The sequence below is a fragment of the Scomber japonicus genome, chromosome 22 (genome assembly GCF_027409825.1).
Source record: "Scomber japonicus isolate fScoJap1 chromosome 22, fScoJap1.pri, whole genome shotgun sequence".
In the NCBI taxonomy this organism is placed as follows: domain Eukaryota; kingdom Metazoa; phylum Chordata; class Actinopteri; order Scombriformes; family Scombridae; genus Scomber; species Scomber japonicus.
Window position 1 is genome coordinate 8,252,299 of NC_070599.1, and position 18,847 is coordinate 8,271,145.

Sequence of the window (18,847 nt, forward strand, 5' to 3'; positions counted from 1 at the left end):
ATACTGTGAGTCATATTAGGAAAAGTCCAGCTAAAAGAAATGTGTAGGGTACTTTTACACCTCACAAATGTGAAAAATGGGTCAAAATTCACCCTGAACAGTATGTAAGGGTTAAAATATTCTTAGGAGGCCTTCAAGGAAGGTTCAAGAGGTTATGTCTTATTCTTTCAACAGTGCCAAAATAAATGACTCCAAAATTGAACAATAAGCAGCCTCATGTACAAGTATCATCCCTTTTTTCTAATTACACACTCTGTATGCATACCTGTACTATATGAAGCCTACAGAATACCCACTGACCTATATTGATGCTATAACTCAAGTCCCTGTCTCTGAACAAAGTAGACTAAACTCCCAACCGTCTTCTCACCACAGATCACCAGTCACATGCTGCTGACCGGCTCAGCACAGATTCACAACCTCTGTGTTGCCACTGATGTGTTAATGAGGAACTGTAAACCGTTAGCTGCTGGGTACAAGTGGAAAAATTCAATGTTGAAATCTCATAACGTGAAGTGAAAGCTGTATCATCATGTTAAAATAGCTTCAGATACCAGAAAGAAGTAGATTACCAGGAAAATTGAGATGTTAAAACCTTTCTTTTTCCCATTTTTTGCTCAATTTTTGGTGGCATTCAAACTATCAACAGGTGAGCAACAGAGGAACTACAGACAAAGCTCTTTTAGTGCCAGAGAAGGGCAACATGTCTCTACGATGAGGAGACCATAAAGAGCATTTAGCCAGCTTCAGTTGAGCAGCTGAGAGGTGCTGGCAGAGAGATATCTGAAGAAGAGGGAGGCTTCTCCACAGGTCAAAAAGAAGAAAACATGATGACATGCTGATGTTGATCTTCTACTGAAACCTTAAGCTTGATCATCAACAATGTTTCTGTAATAACAAACTCAGTTGGTTTAAATTAACCATGATGAATCATGAACATTCATTAAATCATGTGTGACTTATTCATTGATGCATTACTTTTCAGACAGTAATAGGGTAATAGTAGGTTCAAGGAAACTGGAAAACCATGACGGAATATGAAACCACTAAAAACAAGTGAAGTCACTGCAAACAGCAACAAAAGACGCATTTAGTAATAACTTCCATGTTTCCAGTGATGTGATGTAACTATCCACATTTACTCATGTGTTGTATTAAAGTTATCTCATTTTATTTTACTTTATACTTCTACTCCACTACATTTCAGATGGAAATGTCTTCACTCTGCTGCATTTATTTGAGAGTTTAGTTACTTTGTAGATTATACATACAAAATAAATGGCCAGCTTTTATAGTATAATGAATTTTCAAAGATTAAACTCAATAGTACTGCTTACAAGTTAGTATAGCAATACTAGTGGTCCAATGATATATATGTATATATATATATACAATATTATGAAATACGCCATTCTGCATAATTAGTGTTTTTTGATTGGCTTCTACTTGTAACTGATTATTTTTACATTGTAAGTAAAAGATCTGAATACCTCTTTCACCACTGCTTGTTTCATGATGTGTAATTAGAAAGAAGAGTGAATGAAACTGTCCTGCAGAAAGTATATATTCTACAGTACAGCTGGGTTACACAGACCATTAGCATACCTCACAGTAAAACCAGGTATTCTCCAACAAGTCACACATTTAACTAGAAGAGTGCACTCAACAGACTGCAGATCTCCACCAGGTATATCTAAGTTTTCTCTAAGATCTATAGAACAGTGTTATAATATTGTAACTGAGGGTCCTCCAGGGTTCAGGTAACTGTATAAATGTAACAATAAATGGGACGATAAGTCCAAACATCTCAATTTAAACATTGTTATTTATTTAGAACATTTTATTGGAACGCACCATTCACAAAAAACTACCTACATTACCTTCCTCTCCACTCCCAAACAACCTCCTGGCTCCCTTACACTTACCTTACGGTGAAACCGACAAAAACTGGGATTTAATCATCATCCGTATCATGCCTAACTTTAGTGGATCATACATATCAGGTATGGAATTCATCTGCAGATGTTCAAGATGAGAGCAAACTTTTCGTTAGAGGTTTTGAGCCAAAATTTGACATGCAACAGACAGTTGTTAGCCTAGCCGATTGCTGGAAATGCCTTTTGCTGTAATTGCTGACTACTTGGGGCCCCTTCTGGCGGTATAAAGCCCAGTTATGAAATAGATTTTCCAACTGCTACCATGAGAGGTCCTTGAGCACACATTTGTATGTGTGCACAAAAAATTTCAGGCTGATAGATACACACTTGGACATACACAAACACCACAAAACACATGATCTCCTCTGGGCGATAATAAATTTAGTAGTGGTTTTCAAGTTGTACAACACACCTTGTAGTGTAGCATTTTGTTTGATCCATGCCAACTGTGTGTACAATCTATTTCCAGTCAGTGAATCAAATGTTCATGACCTAACTGGAGATGATCCATTAAAATGCCAACCGTAGCCGGTTCCTGCAGTGAACGGGCAAAAACCCAAAGACAATAGGAAGCATTGTCCATATGAGAGGTTGAGAGGTCAGGCTTTGGCACTGCGGGCTGTATGACTTCACACTGTGGAGAAACAATACTCCTGTAGTAACGGGAGAGGAAGTAATAACCCATAAGCTGGGTGGAAGTTACCCCCACTGCCAGGTTAATGGGAATGTGCTCACCAACTGGCTGGATTATCATCTCACTTATAGAGGTAAGGAGGCCCTGTTTTCCTCCTCCGTCTCTCCTCTGCCTTGCACTAACTTTCATTTTCTCACGTTCTTGCCCTTTCCTTCCACCTCTCCTCTCACTATAACTCTTAGCCCCTCTACTGTATCCAGGATTGGGTAATAGGCCTCAAGGTTTAACTGTGGATGCCAACAAATATCCTATTGTTACCAAGGAGGAGTGACCCCGTAGCCGAAGGAATCTTTCACTTTGATCTGGGTCTGAAGAAGGGAGGAAGATGAAGGGGGTTAGTTGGAAGATGAGAGGTCTGAGGTCAAGGTGAAAGGAGAAAGATGAAGGAAAGTTAATGGAGAGAAACATGTATTTAGCACAAACAGCTAGATGAGAGGAAAGAAGAGGAAGAAAAGTTAGGAGCACAGTATGAGGACAGTCACAGGCCTACCAGTGTTGTTGCTATTGGCAACCTGATTTATATGATGTCCTCTTGGCTGCTTCTCCACCCAGATCTTGCATTGTAAAGACCACAAAATGAACATTGCCCTTTCCCCCCCGTGCTTTTCCCGTCTTCCCTCGCGCCTCTTTCGACTTTCACTACTTTATTTTTTAGGAGCGTAAACACACATTCATCTTGCTGGTTTAGCCGTTGCTCAACGCTCAATGGGAGGCGAAAAAGAAAACAGCTAAATCAGCCCCAAAGAAGGGCACTAACAACATTCTCTCGGGGGCTCTCCCTCCCGTCTCTGAGGCCTCCTGCGGGTATGAAGTGAGCAAGGGGAGTGCAAATCCAATGACTGAAGTCTTTTAAGTGCCCTTGGAAGTCACTGAGGCATTAGCAATAAAACACGCTGGGCCCACGGCTTTTCTCTGAAAAGCTCCGAGTGCGCAAATGAGGGGGATGGCGCCCTTCTCTCTCCATGTCCTCTGTCTTTTTCACCTCCAGCCTTCTTATGCAACATGACTTGGCTTTTGTGCAGCATCAGCAGGACAGAGCCAATAGATTGTGTTGTTGGTCTTGTGGACTCTTTCTTCTTGTCTGAAGCAATGAGAGAGAGGCATTCTTTTCTCTTAAGAGTTTGGCAAGTTTTACATATTGGGTAGAAACATATTTGCACAGTTTGGACACAATGAATACAATGTTAGATTGTGCGGCCTCACGCTGCACATCAGTGAGTGTGAAAATAGCTTCAGTGTAACTATGGACTGTTCTGTTCAAGACAACTTAATCAGCACAGCTAAGAGCCATCATGGTTATGTAGTAGCCTCTGAACTTGAAAGCCCCTCCTTCTCTTAAAAATGTGTTATTCTACTATTACTTAGATGTTTGAGCTCCTCTGTGCAGACTGATGTGTGTGCAGAGTTTGACACTAGAGGGCTGTTTTCACATTCATCTCTTGAAGAGGGGAATGTTTCTCAATGCTTTCCTTAAATCTGTTATGCATGTTTGTGTATTAGTAGAATTTTGTGACATAACAACTCGTTTGGAGCCAATCACAGTCGAGCATTCAACTTACACGTACAAGTGTGATGTGGAAACTTGAATCTTCAGCTATTAAACTACTTATGGTAAATGCATGTTTACTAAATGTATTTAAAGTATTAATAGTAAAGGCACTCCATACAGGATAATGCCATCAGTTCTCTATATGATCATATATTCTAATATGATAACTTAACATAACTTTGGTGGTTGAATATATAAATGCATTATCACATGCTTTGAATGTAAACTCTTCATCTGTCATATATATGTTATGGAGTAAAAAACACATGTATGTGAATGTATGCATATAGTCCCCCTTTTTTGTTTTTGTTGTTTTGTTGTACTGCGTGGCTTGCTTGATTAGTTCTGCTCTTTTGTTTCTCAGATACTTACATTTTTCATTAAACATTTTCCTGATCATGAATTTTAAATTGGAAAAAAAGTATGTATGAAAAAGCATGAACTATAGTGAAGAAGAAGTGTGAAGTAGCGCAAACATGGAAATATTCAAGTCAAGTACTTGAAAATTGTACTTAAGTGCAGTACCTGACTAAATGTAGTTGTTACTGTGTACCACCAAGACCCATTATGATTTCTGATTAAACAGTGTAACATCACCGTGTGAGGCTCTGCAGCTCTACAAAGAAATAAGCCATTTGATTTATAAAGGTCTGCAGTGTGTGTGTGTGTGTGTGTGTGTGTGTGTGTGTGTGTGTGTGTGTGTGTGTGTGTTGGTGTGTGTGTGTAGGTGTGTGTGTGTGTGTGTGTGTGTGTGTGTAAGCCTGGCAGAAAGGAGAATGACATTGACTTTTTTATGAAAGTCAGATTTGAGTCATTGAATCATTCACAGTGATAAGTGAGATGGCAGCATGACTCATGATGGATTTTTCTTGTTCTTGACTCAAACTGATTGTGCACAAAGGAACACTCACTGAAAACAATGTCTCAAAAGTTGGCAACATTTAGGTCAAGAACTTATAAATCCAGCTGCCCTCTTTATATAATCATGTTTAGATTAGTTTACACATTATAATATTTTACATTATAATATGTGTAATATGATGAAAGTGATGACTCTTAAAATGTAACTGTTTCAGCTTTCTTTCACCAGCATTGCTCTCTGATGAATTACTTTAATATTACTGCCCCCTACTGCTCAAACACCAACATTACAACCTACATGATCTCTTCTTATTGTCTTGGTTGATTGGTGGAAAACTATTTGACAGACTCTACTTCAATAAGATTATTATTAGTAAAATTGGGGCAGATAAGCAGCCAAATAACAAACTAGAGATAAACTAGTTTTAACAGTTAGTTTTCTGCATGTTCTCTCACAAAATACAGTAAACAACACAGACACTGTCACTTTCAAGAAACATGTATTTTCACGTTTTTAAACTCAAATAACAAAGATCACAATGTGATAAATAAACGATATAGACAGAAATAATGCAAAAACTACTGATGCATTTACCTTCTATACTGTAGATCCAAATACATGGATTTATTATAATGGAGCTGGTATACTTATTTTATTAGTTTATGCAAGGTGACACTTTTTTGTCTGCTACATTTCAACGGCTGGAAAAATATGGAATTATGGAAAGTCAGATCTGGTGATCTAAGAAAGCACCAAGAATTAAAAGTGACGACCAAAAGATGGAAGTTGTAATACGTGTTTGACCTGGATCTCTCAAGATTTATACATGCTTTACATGGTTTATTTTTTATCAAAGAACAAACAGTAAAGAGTTCAAAAGATTCAAGAAAATATACTTATATCTCATTAAGATTTTGTTGCAAATACCATAGTATCCAGGTGTTGTGTGTGTGTGCATATATATTTATGTGTGTGTGTATGTTGTCTTCTATGGGAAGGGTTCGTTGGGTGTATAGTTTAAACTGGCATCCAAGAACATGGCCAGGGTTCCCAGAGTGGTGATGATAACAAATAACCACAGGAAGAGACGATCCACCACCAGGGCAATGAACTGCCAGTCTCCTGTCATCTGTATAGGGAACACACACACACACACACACACACACACACACACACACACACACACACACACACACACACACATACACACACACACACACACACAAAAGGACTTACTGTAAGCACTGAGTCAGCAGTGTACTGTATGTATGCAGTGACACATGAACATCACTGGGGCATGTTTGGAACATTCTGTACTCAGTACCTGAATAACAAGCTGCCTGACAGTGTGTGTCATGTCATGCACGGTACTCACCGTGTCGTCCGTGTCCTGCTTCTTCAGCTGCTCAGCCATGTATGTCACAGCGGCGATGGCTGACTTCAGGTTGGGAGGGAGGATCAGACAGTAGCCATCAGTGTCCGGGAGCCTCTGGAGCTGCACTGTGCTCTCACACCTAAAACACACAGACACAGAGGGAGAGGAGGGATGTAAAGAAACAGAGATGCACATGAAAGAAGACATATAGAACACTGAACACTGAGTTCCTGTGTGTAGCCCTACTGCAGATATTATAGATGACTATCTTCCCTTGTTTTTACTTAACAAGTAAAACCATTTATAACAGCTACACCAAAAATGTAGTTATCTCTGGCTGAGGGGTTATTCATTCTTTAAATTTTCTAATTTACATATTTTTACTTTCATACATGCAACCTTCTTTTTAGGTTTTTTAACTATTTGACCTTATTTAGTATATTTAACTTAATTATGTATGCACAGGATATTTCTCTTATGTAGCTATTCCATTTAAAGTTGTAATGCCCATTATGTGAGAGTGCCACACTTTTAGTATAATGGGCTTAATTCATTATTTTACTTTTTTTTGGAGGGTAATCTTTTTTATGGCAAATTTTCATTGTCAAGCTTGGGACAGAAGCAACTTTCTTTTTTTTTATATGCAAAGTTATACGTAAGAAGTTATGGGGCTGTCCTTACTGTGTAAATCCCAGGAACATTGCACACATGTATATCATATCAGGAATTTATGCATATTGCATATTTCTATAATTACAGATTATTTACATTGTTTATATTTTATTTTATTTTATTTATTTTTATCACTTGAATTTCTCCCTAGGGAGATCAATAATGACACCTTACCTTACTTTACCTCACATACACATAATACAGTACAATCCACATGGGCTGAGCACTTAAATGCATAGCACAATAAATACCATAATGAACTATTAGACCATATTGTATAATTGTATATTGTATTTTTGACACAAACATTTCCTTTAGGATAACTGCAGTCAATCTCAATTCATTTTATATTAGTTAAATATAACATTTTAAAATTATTCTGCAGTTAATTATTATTTTAGTGCTATTGTGAGAAAGCCCCCCCCCCTCACAGCTATTATTAGTTTATATATTTATTATAAGCTGTTTGTTTTGAAGTGGACATGTGGTAAATGTCCCATGATTTTTCCAGAGGCAACACATTCATACATTCATGGATGTCATGCTAATACTTAGACACATGTCCTCTGGATGAAGTTAAAAAAACGCACAACACCCCTCACAAAAGCTCCATTAGCTCAGATTTATGTTGTGTACTGTACGTCATGAGTCACGGGCGCAGCATTGCTCACCCCTGATGAAACAAACCACGGCTGACATTAGCTGTCCAGCAGAGGACACACAGTATAGAAGCAGATGTCGGTGTTGCCTCTTCATGCCTTCCTCCTAACATACATTCCTGCTAACATACAGCATGTATCCTTGTGTGCCCTCTAGCCACTGACAGGCTCCCTGCAGCTCCTCTGAGCACTGAGTGGCAGCAGCAGCGTACGGCCGACACAGAGGTGACATTGACACAAAGACTGGGTCAATATTTACGCGATGCCGTGATCTTTGACCCCTTCATTCTTACGCTCGCACAGCTGTTCCATAAACCAAAACATATGAGTGAGAGAGGGAGTGGTTTGTATTGACAGCGTTCTTGCAGCACCAGACAAACATGCTTTCGTTGGGTCACTCTGTAACCTCATTGCTCAGTCAGAATTATGATTAGAAATAATTTTTAATTGTAATTCAGGAATCTAAAAAAACAAAAACAAAACATAAATGCAGAGATAGCAAGTAAAGTAACAGAAAAATATATTTGCACAAGCTATAATCTCAAAAGTACAAATTACAATATGGGATACATTTTCTGTATCTCAGAAATGATCAGGTTCAAATAAAAGATAACAATGTATATAATTAATCATTTATAAGGAGAGTGTGTCAAATTCAAGTTTATTACAGTTTGAAAGGGATTGAAGAAGATTTGTTGCACATTGCCTTTTCTTTTACAGAAAATATCTTAAAATAGATTTCTAACAGACTCAGACATTATTTTCAAGGTTTTTGTGCGTAATATATATATATATAATAATGTTCTATTTTCTGGGTAGAAGTGCACATTCCTTCATAGTTGACCCTTACAGGTGAGGTCACAGCCTGACCACACGTCACACAAGTTCAAGCAAACACTTAAATAGGGTGTTAACTACTTGGTAAAAATTCTACTTCCTCCTGCTGCCCTGTGTTTTCTGCCACTCCATTCACCTTTTGCCTCTCTTAAAACATTATTATTAGTAGTATTAGTATTATTATGTATACCCTCAGTGTCAGGTGAGATTAACTTTTTTTAAAGATTCTCTCCTATACAGAATGAAACCAATTAAACCATTCCAACCCACTCTGTTGGTTCCATTTTCCCTGACAACAATCATATCTGAACATTACTGTATGTTTTCCACTAGAGAATGAGGAGTATTTCAGTATATGGATATGTCACAAAAAATCTGTACAGGGAATTATATTAATAATATTTTATATAGCACATATCTTCATCAGAACACATCCATATGATGCTAAACAGTACATTAGTACATGTCTTTTTTGTTGCTATATTTGAATGCTATGATCTTACACCAGTCACCATCACAGCCTGATCAATCCATCAACATCGCTACAGTAACAAGGGACATATGTGGCCTGTGGTGACATGTATATACATGTCAACAGCACATGTCTAGCCTTCGGCTAAATGTCACATTACTGAGCGTGTAACAGTATAATGACGGGTTTGATCTCTTCACTGCACACAGTGAAGAGATATCTCTCTCTCGCTCTGTTCTGTAAAAAAACATACCATGACTGTTGAGGAGGGAAAGTTATTTGTGAGTGGTGATTGGACACTCATTCGTGGAGGTGGTGTGATGAACAGGCAAGTTTTAGTACACCTGTCCTGTTTCTCAACCATACACCATGTAGCGCAGATACACATATATACAAATATGTGTTTGCGTGTGGGATTATTACATACATAAGAAACAGCATAAGCATATAGAAGGTATTGTACTGGTATTAAATGACCAACATGTAGATTAATTTCCTTCTAATGTGTTTTTTATTCTATGTATAAGTCTACTGTATAAGATGTCAATATTTGTATACACTTCTGTCTAATATTGTGTGTACATACAGTACTATATGTGAAAGCATTACAGAATATTGCCTGCTTTTAAGTCCTGTTCAGTGTCCTTATTTATTATCACAATATATCTTTCCAACAAGTAAGTCATGTTTTATGAGTCACAATCGTTTGTCTTTGTTCTTATTTTGATTTTGAAATATATAAAAAATGTATTTTAGATTTTTGGAATAAATATCAAAAATTCCTCTGCTGGCATTCATGTCAATTGTTATGTTTTATTGTTTGTTGTTCATTACTTAGTTGATTTATGTGTTTGTCTGTACTTTATTGGTGTTTTGTCTTCTCTTTTAATGATTTTACTCATACAATTTTTTGCTTGCTTGCTTTTCTATTTAATTTGCTCATCAATTTGTTTATTTATGGGCTGTGCTCACTTATGCATTCATTTGCTAACGGGGGATAATATTAAGAATACTAACTAACTTCACTGGCTTTGCATTCATTCTTTATCATTATAATCAAATGATCACTGAAGCATGGAAAGAAAAAAGAGAGAGAGAAAGAGAGAGGGAGGGAGAGGGAGAACACAAATGTGTAACCCCCTTGAGGACGTCTGGCTCGTGCAGACTGGCACCTTCACTGTCTACAATACGGTCCATGTATGCAGTGTGTGGTTGTACAGTGTGTGTATGGTGTGTATGGTGTTAATAACGTGCAGAACGTCGGGCTCCAGAGAGAGGAAGGCGTCAGTGAAGGAGTGGGATAAGTTATCAATGTCGTAAAGAGCCAGAGTGACAACAGATGGACTGCTGAACAATAAAAAATGAGTGACCAAAAGCTGTGGTGTGTATGTGTGTGTGTGTGTTTGTGTGGCCACAGCTCACGGCAGAGCTATGTGGTCCTCTACATGCTGCATGCCATCCACATTCCACAGCTTGCATTCATCCGCCAGATTCATGGAACCCTTCTCACTATGACGCTCACACACACTTAAGCAATCACACATATATTACTGATACTGTATCTATACTGTACATTTGAAAGTATCTATATTGATTTATATCTGTATACTCACATTAACACACATCCATAGCAGGAGGCAGACTCTCACTTGCCTGGTGACACTAAATAAATACAGACAAATGAAGCAGCTCACACCATCAAACATCCAGAAAATTCTATGCTGTAATGGACAATGCTTGGCTTCTAACTAGCCCTCTGTCAGAATAACAAGATAAAGTGAGACAGATGAAGGAATAAACATCTATAATACACAGACTGAACACTGGTGCCTGTGTTTCTATCTGCCTTGATGGCACAACCATCAACTCTTCCACATCAAAAACGACAAAATCCTTCTCTGCTCTGATCACTCAGCACTGGTCTTCCCCTCCACTCATCTAGCCCTATCCAATCTTCACTGTCCCTCCACCTCCTTTCTGTGGGATTACCCCCTAATGCCCAAACTAAACAGAGGCTTAGTAGCTGGCGACTGTGGACGGGGGTGTGGGGCTTAGTCGGGGCTGAATCTGATGCCTTTGGAACGGGATGAGAGGTGCACAGCACCAGGCCTGGTTCAGGGAACTGATTATAATGCCAGGGCTGGGTGGCAAGGCTGATGCCTACTGGCAGATTAACTAAAGTGGAGCCCCCACAGTTGGAGAGACAACACAAACTGAAGCAGAATTTGAGGTAATGTGTATTTTGATCTCCATCACCAACTGATAGTTCGTTGGTAATAACCTATCCTTTGCTCAGTCAATTAATTAAAGCCTTGACATTTGTTCAATTAAACGCCCGTTTTCTGGTACATTCAGGAGAGTAACTGTGTAAGTCTTAGCATTATGACCATCTTGGCTAAACGGTTAAGGAACAGTGCCAGCTGTCAACAACAGAGACTACAACTATATTAACAGAAAGCAGCTATAAGAAAAACACATTGCAGAATAATAACAAAACTAGTCTACAGTCATGCTAGCTGCTCTGTCATTTCATCTTTCGTCATATTTGGTCATTAACCAAATAGTATTGGACCAATTTGAATTATGACATGCCAATGCCACTAGAGGAACTGTTAAGGGAATGCTTAAGTTACTACAGATCATCCTGAAGGTACAGTAACATGAATGTATGTACCAACTTTCATGATAATCTATTTAATAACTGTTGAGGCATTTGCTTGAAACCGCACGTCAACCTCATTGTGGCATGAGATGAAAAGTCAGGGGACCACATAAGTCATCATACTCTGGGGACCATGAATGTGTTATAATCCAATTTCTGTCCAATAGTGCACATTTAATTCAAGACCAATATGGTGGACGGACCAATGGACTGGAATTGCCGCTCATAAGTCCACACCGCTAGCATGGCTAAATATGAACCTTGGTTTACTCCTAGTACATTCACTGAAGACTGTTGACTGTAATGAACATTTCACTTGAAGATTTGAAGATCCATCCATGTCAGAGCAGCTTTCATGTTGCAATATTAAACTAGCTTTCAATACTGTATATGAGGCTGAAAGAAGTGCACATAGCTACTGTCACTGTCTTGACAGATTCTCTGAGCTGCTGTGATGATGGCTGCAATTCTGCCAAGTCTAGCACACTATGTACTTTACTATAATAGCTGGTCTGGCATCTGATCCAACATTCACACTTTGGCAGACTCTACAAAGAAGATTCATGCCTGCGCTGGCTTTTATTAACATTAATAGAAATAGCTTCCTCTGGGTTTAAATGTCAGAATCAGCACATCTTAGACTAGAAAGAGGCTCACAATCAGTATGTATGACCCTCACGGTCATTAATTCATATCCATAGTTTTAACTTGGCAGGTCTTGATAGTAAAGGATATAGGTACTGTAACATTTTGGAAGTATCTCTCTCAACAACTTCAACCAAGAGCTTGGTTTGTCTTTTGAGTCTAACCCAATCAAGTTGTTAAGACTTAAACCAATATTTATTAGATGTTTTCTATTGTTGTAGGAAGTCTAAAACTTCCTTTTTTTATAGAGTGTGTAAAGTTTGTAGATGGATATTTATACTATTAGCAATCCGCATGAATGAAAGTTGAAACTTTCAGAAGATGGAGATTTTTCCTTTTTTGTACCGCATTGCAAGTGAAGGAAAATACAATTCAAATGTATTTTTTCTGACTGGTCTAACATGGGAAAAATGTCTTTCCCAACATAAATGTCATACTTTCTGTAGCCATTATGGACACTATTTTAATAAGACAGTAACTTTCCATTCACATCTCTCAGCGACACCTTATAAATGCGGCCTTACCTGCCTCTCCATGGTATGACTAGATCAGGGTTGATCTTCCGAAAGAAGTACTCTCCTCCAGGTTGCCTCCCACTGAAGCCATGGATGGGCATGGTGTCTTTCTCTTCTTTCAACAGAGGTTCCTCTGGGTTGGGCCTTACCATGCCAATATACTTGGGCAGGAAGTGAATAAAGGCCTGGGAATTTAAGGTTCAGAAATCAGGGTGAGTATTGAAATATATGTGCATTTAATCCTTAACATATCCATCAGGATACTGTAGAATCAATTTACTTTCTCTCCACTGACTTTCCCTTGTACAGACTAAACAATCCCAGTCTCACCTTCCGAACCCAGTGTGGCATGATGTGCGTACTGGGCGTTCGGTGGTGCAGGTTGAGGACGACCACACTCAAGATGACAGAGAAGGTGACCAGGATCATGGTGAACATGACGTAATTAACAATCATGGGTATGGCAAGGGAAGTTTCGGGAACCTTGTCAGCCAGCAAGAGCATGAAGACAGTCAAAGCAATGAGGACAGAAATAGAGAGAGTCATCTTCTCCCCTGGAGAGGACAAGGACAGATTGAGTCATTCATTATGACAGTAAGGCAACAAGAATTACTCTATTGGCTCAGGGTTTACATGACAAATACATGGATGTGCCTATTTGTCTTGGAGAGACATGCAATCATCTAATTGGTTTAATCTTTTTGGCTAGACATTATTTGCAAGTGTTGAGTTTACTGGTAAGTTTTAGTTTAAGATATTTTGTTTGATTGATGCCTGTCTCACAGGAATGATTTCTGAATTCAACATGCTCAGTTTGTTTGCCCTCCATCCTGTTACTTTCCCTCAAATCTATAATTTCCACTATCTCAGAGAAACATCACTCTGCCAACACAAGACCAAAGATTGACAAAGTAGATTCCTGGCCAAGGTCACATTCCTCTGATCCATAATGAATCAAAAAATCTTCCATGCCTTTTAAGCCTGCCCTGCCTCATGAAGTAGTCTGGCACATGCCTCTTGTCATGACATTAGACAATGGATCACAGAGTAGCCTCACTTCCTATAACCTCTCTTGGCAGTGATGTGTAGTCACAACGTCAAAACATGTCAGATGTGCTGACCTGCTCCAGGAGGCAGATAGAAGACAAATATAGCCAAAACACTGGTGAGGATGCAAGGCACGATGATGTTGATGATGTAGAAAAGAGGCTTCCTCTCTATGATGAGGTAAAAAGTAATGTCCTCATACAGATCCTCCTTAACGTTCTTCCTTGAAGGTTTGTGACAGATGGCCCACTCCCCATTCTCTGAAAAAAAAGTATTGGGAAGAGAAACCTTAGTTAAGCATTGGGAGATAGCAGGAGTTTTTCAGTGGAAATAAACAAGAATCTACTCAATTACTAGTGCAGTAGCTTAAGTATTAAAATTCATTTGTAACCATCGGAAACAGTGTTTTTAGCAAAATAATCAAAGATTAAAGATCCAGTTGAAAGTTCAAAAAAGCTCAAACCTTCGATCGATTAGTGCTCAAATGTCATTGAGCATTGATTTATCATTATTAGATTATGTAAATATAAGACTGAAAAACAGGTAGAATGCAGCTTATCAACCTTTTCTAGCCATCAAAAAGGTTTATTTGACTGTTATTAATTTCAGTTTTTTTCTTTGCTATGAAACAAAACTACGAGGAGAAGAAGAGGCTAGTGCAGAAACCAACCAGTGAAAGCGTTCTCATCTATAACAATCTCCTGGATCTCTTTGCCTTCTTCATCCAGATAATACTGCAGCTCCACCTCAGAGGCATCATAGGTATATGAGCGGAAAACCATGCTGCAGTTCTGCCAGTCAAATGGGAAGTACGCAACCTATGGATTGTTGGGTGAAAGTCAATGAAAGAAAAAGAAGAAAGTGAAAGTTAATAGTGAATGTACTGGTGGCACATCACCCTCAAAGCCTGTACCTCTATAGAGCAGGAGCTGCGGTAGATGGCTGGGGGGAGCCAGTTGACCGTCCCATCGCTGTAAACCAAGACGTTGACGTACAGAGCCACATCAAACTGACCGTCATTACTGCAAGGAGTAAAAAAAGAAAGCAAATGTCACATTTCACATTTACATCTTGGAGTCATTGTGGCCTACAGTATGTGACATTAATAATGTGTCAATAACAGATGAAATAAGGACTAATTGGGCTATTGGGCTAATTGGCCACAAATGTTTCATTATATTGCCCCTCCCAACCAAGTTTTGTGAAAAAATGCAAAGTTTTACAACATTCCTATATTTTTGCATTGTTTTAGCACATTTCAGAACATATTTTAAAGTGAAACACACTTCTTTCCACTTTGTTTTCAGAGCAGACACTCTGTAAGTCATGATGGATGAAGTGGAGGACTGTCAGTGCAGACATACTCACTTATTTATGAGGAAGATGTCAGGACGCCACACCTTGTTGGGAGGTATCCTCAAAACATCAATGTTGTCATATTCCTCTGGGTTCCATGACAACCTGTAGTCTGTCCATGCCTAGAAAGGAAGGAAGGAAGGAAGGAAGGAAGGAAGGAAGGAGAAAGGCAGAAAAAAAGAAAGAAAGTATATAGACAGCAGGAACAGGCGAGAGGTGAAATCATTACCACGGTGCCCTGATGTCTGTGTCATTTACATCCTTGTTTCTCCTGTCTTTGATAAGCCATTTAAATCCAACTGATGTGGACACACTATCATACACACACTTGCACATTACTGTCACAAACACTCTAGCCATCCTGAACTCTAATTAGTGAGGGCAAGGGACACAAGCGAAAGAGTGAGTCAGAGAGAAAGAAGAGAGATAGAGAAATAATTTGCGTTTATAAAAAGTGACAAGTCCATTTGAGATTAGAGCGACAGAGCAGTGTGGAGAGAGCAGAAGAAGTCAGAGTAGAGCAGTAGAGCGAGCCTCAGTGATGAAGATGAATGTTCTCATCCATATACCAGATTCATGAACACGTTGGTTGTCATCTCGCCATTTTTCTCATTCTGTTGTGGGATAGAGAGACAAAAAGAGAAAGAAAGAGAGAGAGAAAGGTGACAAAATATATAATGCCACAATGTCTTTGTTGTGCATGACAGAGTTGTTACTCTTAGTGGAAACTAATTGGGTATGTATGGATGATCATGAAGCACCCTTGATGTGATAACTTCATATGGAGGTGTTTGTATGTGTGAGTGTGTATGTGCATGCTGCTGGTGTGTATGTATGTGTGTGTGTGTGTGTGTGTGTGTGTGTGTGTGTGTGTGTGTGTGTGTGTGTTTACCAAGCTGACTAGCTGGGAGAGAGTCATCCCCACACGGACCATCACTCTCTCCTCCCAGTATCGTGCTGGCCTGACTTTCAAATTGTAGTTTTGAAATATCTTCTGATGGAGCTTCCGCTCAATTTCTGAGGCTCCTAAAATCACGGATGCCAAGACACAGAAAATAACATGGAACATAGAATGAGAAATTTAAGTAACAAAAGCCACCACACCATCATCCAATTAAGGTAATATAATAAAATGATTACTGGCTTGAGACTAAATTTTACACACTCTTACAAAAAATAAGGCATACATGAAATTCCTAGTTTTACTTACTTTTATCAGACTTAAAAACACATTTAGTTTAAAATTTGTTGATTAGTTTATAATGGACTTCATAGTGTTGCAGCAGTCTACGTGTCTGAAAGAGTGCTTTAAAGAGCCCCTGTAGTCAGAAATATGTTTTTCTTCTTGTTACCTAATAGTAAAGTTTGAGCTTCATTGTGCAGAGTTTGTTTTCACATTCATCAACTGAAGGCTGAACATTTCTCTGTGTTCACCTTAAATCAGTACAAGTGGCACACCTATGAGCATGATTTGTGACATCACACTTGTCTGGAGCCAAATGTGGTCCAGTATGCAACTTAAACAAATGTGATGTGGAAACTTGAAACCTCCAGTGCACAAACACTGAGAATGAACTTTTACAATGAAGTAAGAGATATCTTGTGTCCAGCAGTTAGACTTGAAAACAAAAATCATGAACAACACTTTTAATGACATACTTGAACTGTTTTTGTAGGGAAAAACAATTAGACAAAAACTATTATTTAAAGCAGAGTATGTTTTATCTTATGTCTGGAGCTAATATTTAATTTTCTTTTTTTTAAGGTGTGCAATAGTTTCCCATTCTTTTACCTTTTATTTTTGATTGATAAAAGAGAATGGACAAAACCAGGGGATGTAAAGAGTTAATTGGAAAGACCAAAGCTGGAAGAATGAGATAAAGTACAATGCAACCAGAGCACGTCAATCGGCAGCTTTAAAGTCACTGACACCAAGACCACAGCACGTTTGTTCTCGGTGGATCAGTAAGCCAGACTTGCAGTGGTTAGGAGTTCAATTCCTTCAGGGATGACCCATGCTAAAAATATACTCCGTGTAGCCATGTGTAGCCATCCCAGCATGGATGGACTGGTGCACTGTCTTCTGATACGCATTCTGTTAGTGTCATAGATATTATTACTTTTTGATCTGGAAATAAATACTGTCGCTGAAGGAGATTTTGCATGTATATTTTCCCATCCTATGCAAAGGTGACAAGAAAAAAAGTGTTATTCAAGAACAGTGAAATTAAATTTGTGGAATTTAACATTAAACAGAAGTAAGCACTCAGCGTATTGACACAGATCTCCAAAAATGTGTCTCAGTACTGACTGACGATACACTGATCTACATTCCAAATATGTGACAAACCAACATGTGGAAGAGACAAAGAAGGACAGAAAGGATGAGGTGTACGATGGGTAGCAAAGGTGACTGAGCTAATGTAATTGATATGCAGCAAGGGAATGAGATCAAAGGGATGACTGGGATACCAGCTCCATCAGCGACAAAAATAGGCTCTGATTATCACGCAATGATGTGTTAATATGATTCATTATATGTTCTAGAGCAGTGTAGTCAGGTTTTCTTGCTTTTCAAGTGGATCAATATCTTTAGGACATAGGAAGATCATATGCTTCCATTTGGATTTCCATTTATTTCTCCCACTCCTGCTCTCTCTCTCCTTTCCGAGGAAATGTAGTTGTAAAATCACACTGGCAGCAGGACTTACAGAGGGAAAGGAACAATACACCGCAACCTCAAAGGAGGTCACCAGCCGGTGCATTGCTTTCAAATCACACGGTGGAATCAGGGGGTCAAAGTCAAAGCCTTTCAGCTGGGTCCAGGTAAGGATTTCTCATCGCAAATCGATTGTAATCATGATTTTTTTTTCTTACAAAAACAGAGGAACTAGAATCAATACCAATTCAGCCGAACTTACAGAGTCTGGTTATCTGATCATATTTGACTTTAGTACAAAAATGCCTCAATGCCTAAGTGCACCTGTGAAAATGAAGGTAGAAAAGATTCACTTCTTGGCATTACTACAGTAAACAGGTATTAAGTGTTAGTACAGACGGAGGAATGAGAACACTGCACCGCTGGTCGTCAACAAGTAAAGGGCAACTATTTGTTTCCAAGTCTGATATGAGGTCGAAGGTCAAAGTCAACAGCAGTAAAACACTTTTGTTTTTCTTTTGCTCCCTCTCTTCCTCTCTATCCATTTCCTTGTACATTTCAACATATACCATATGTCTTCATTTAAATGACACAGGAAAAATACTTCTGCTGTTTCAGTGTTTATAAAAATGTTACCAGTAACCTTACATACAAATTCCAATTCAAGCTTGAAAACGTAATATTCAAACAACTCAAATGTTATTTTAATACTTTTGGAAATAGTATCAGCTGATATAAAACTATTAACAGTGCAATCACGAGGTCATTAAGTCATCTCCACAAACACACACCAGCAGTTGTTAAAATGTCCTTACCAGTGAAAGCCAGGCAAAGGCAGCTGCATATGATGATAAACGTGTTCATCCTCACATTAATCTTGTTAATTTTTCCAATCATGACAGTCAT

General features: G+C 38.6%; 1 protein-coding gene across 1 annotated transcript; it reads right to left on the reverse strand.

The window, feature by feature from the left end:
• Positions 1 to 6,030: 6,030 nt before the first annotated feature.
• On the reverse strand, positions 6,031 to 18,847 carry chrnb1l (cholinergic receptor, nicotinic, beta 1 (muscle) like). The gene is made up of 11 exons (XM_053343005.1): positions 18,757 to 18,847; positions 16,175 to 16,308; positions 15,852 to 15,896; positions 15,295 to 15,404; positions 14,840 to 14,948; positions 14,597 to 14,744; positions 14,001 to 14,186; positions 13,210 to 13,433; positions 12,889 to 13,064; positions 6,418 to 6,556; positions 6,031 to 6,171 (listed from the first exon to the last, which is right to left on the reverse strand). Exons 1-11 carry the CDS (start codon positions 18,845 to 18,847, stop codon positions 6,031 to 6,033), a joined length of 1,503 nt encoding a protein of 500 aa, XP_053198980.1.

Excerpts from the sequence above, each read along its gene's own strand:
- chrnb1l (XM_053343005.1), bottom strand. The coding sequence starts at position 18,847 with ATGACTGTCATGATTGGAAAAATTAACAAGATTAATGTGAGGATGAAC. Across the intron at positions 16,309-18,756 it reads CCTTTGCCTGGCTTTCACTG|GAGCCTCAGAAATTGAGCGG; the intron begins GTAAGGACATTT and ends CCGTGATTTTAG. Across the intron at positions 15,897-16,174 it reads TCTCCCAGCTAGTCAGCTTG|AATGAGAAAAATGGCGAGAT; the intron begins GTAAACACACAC and ends ATCCCACAACAG.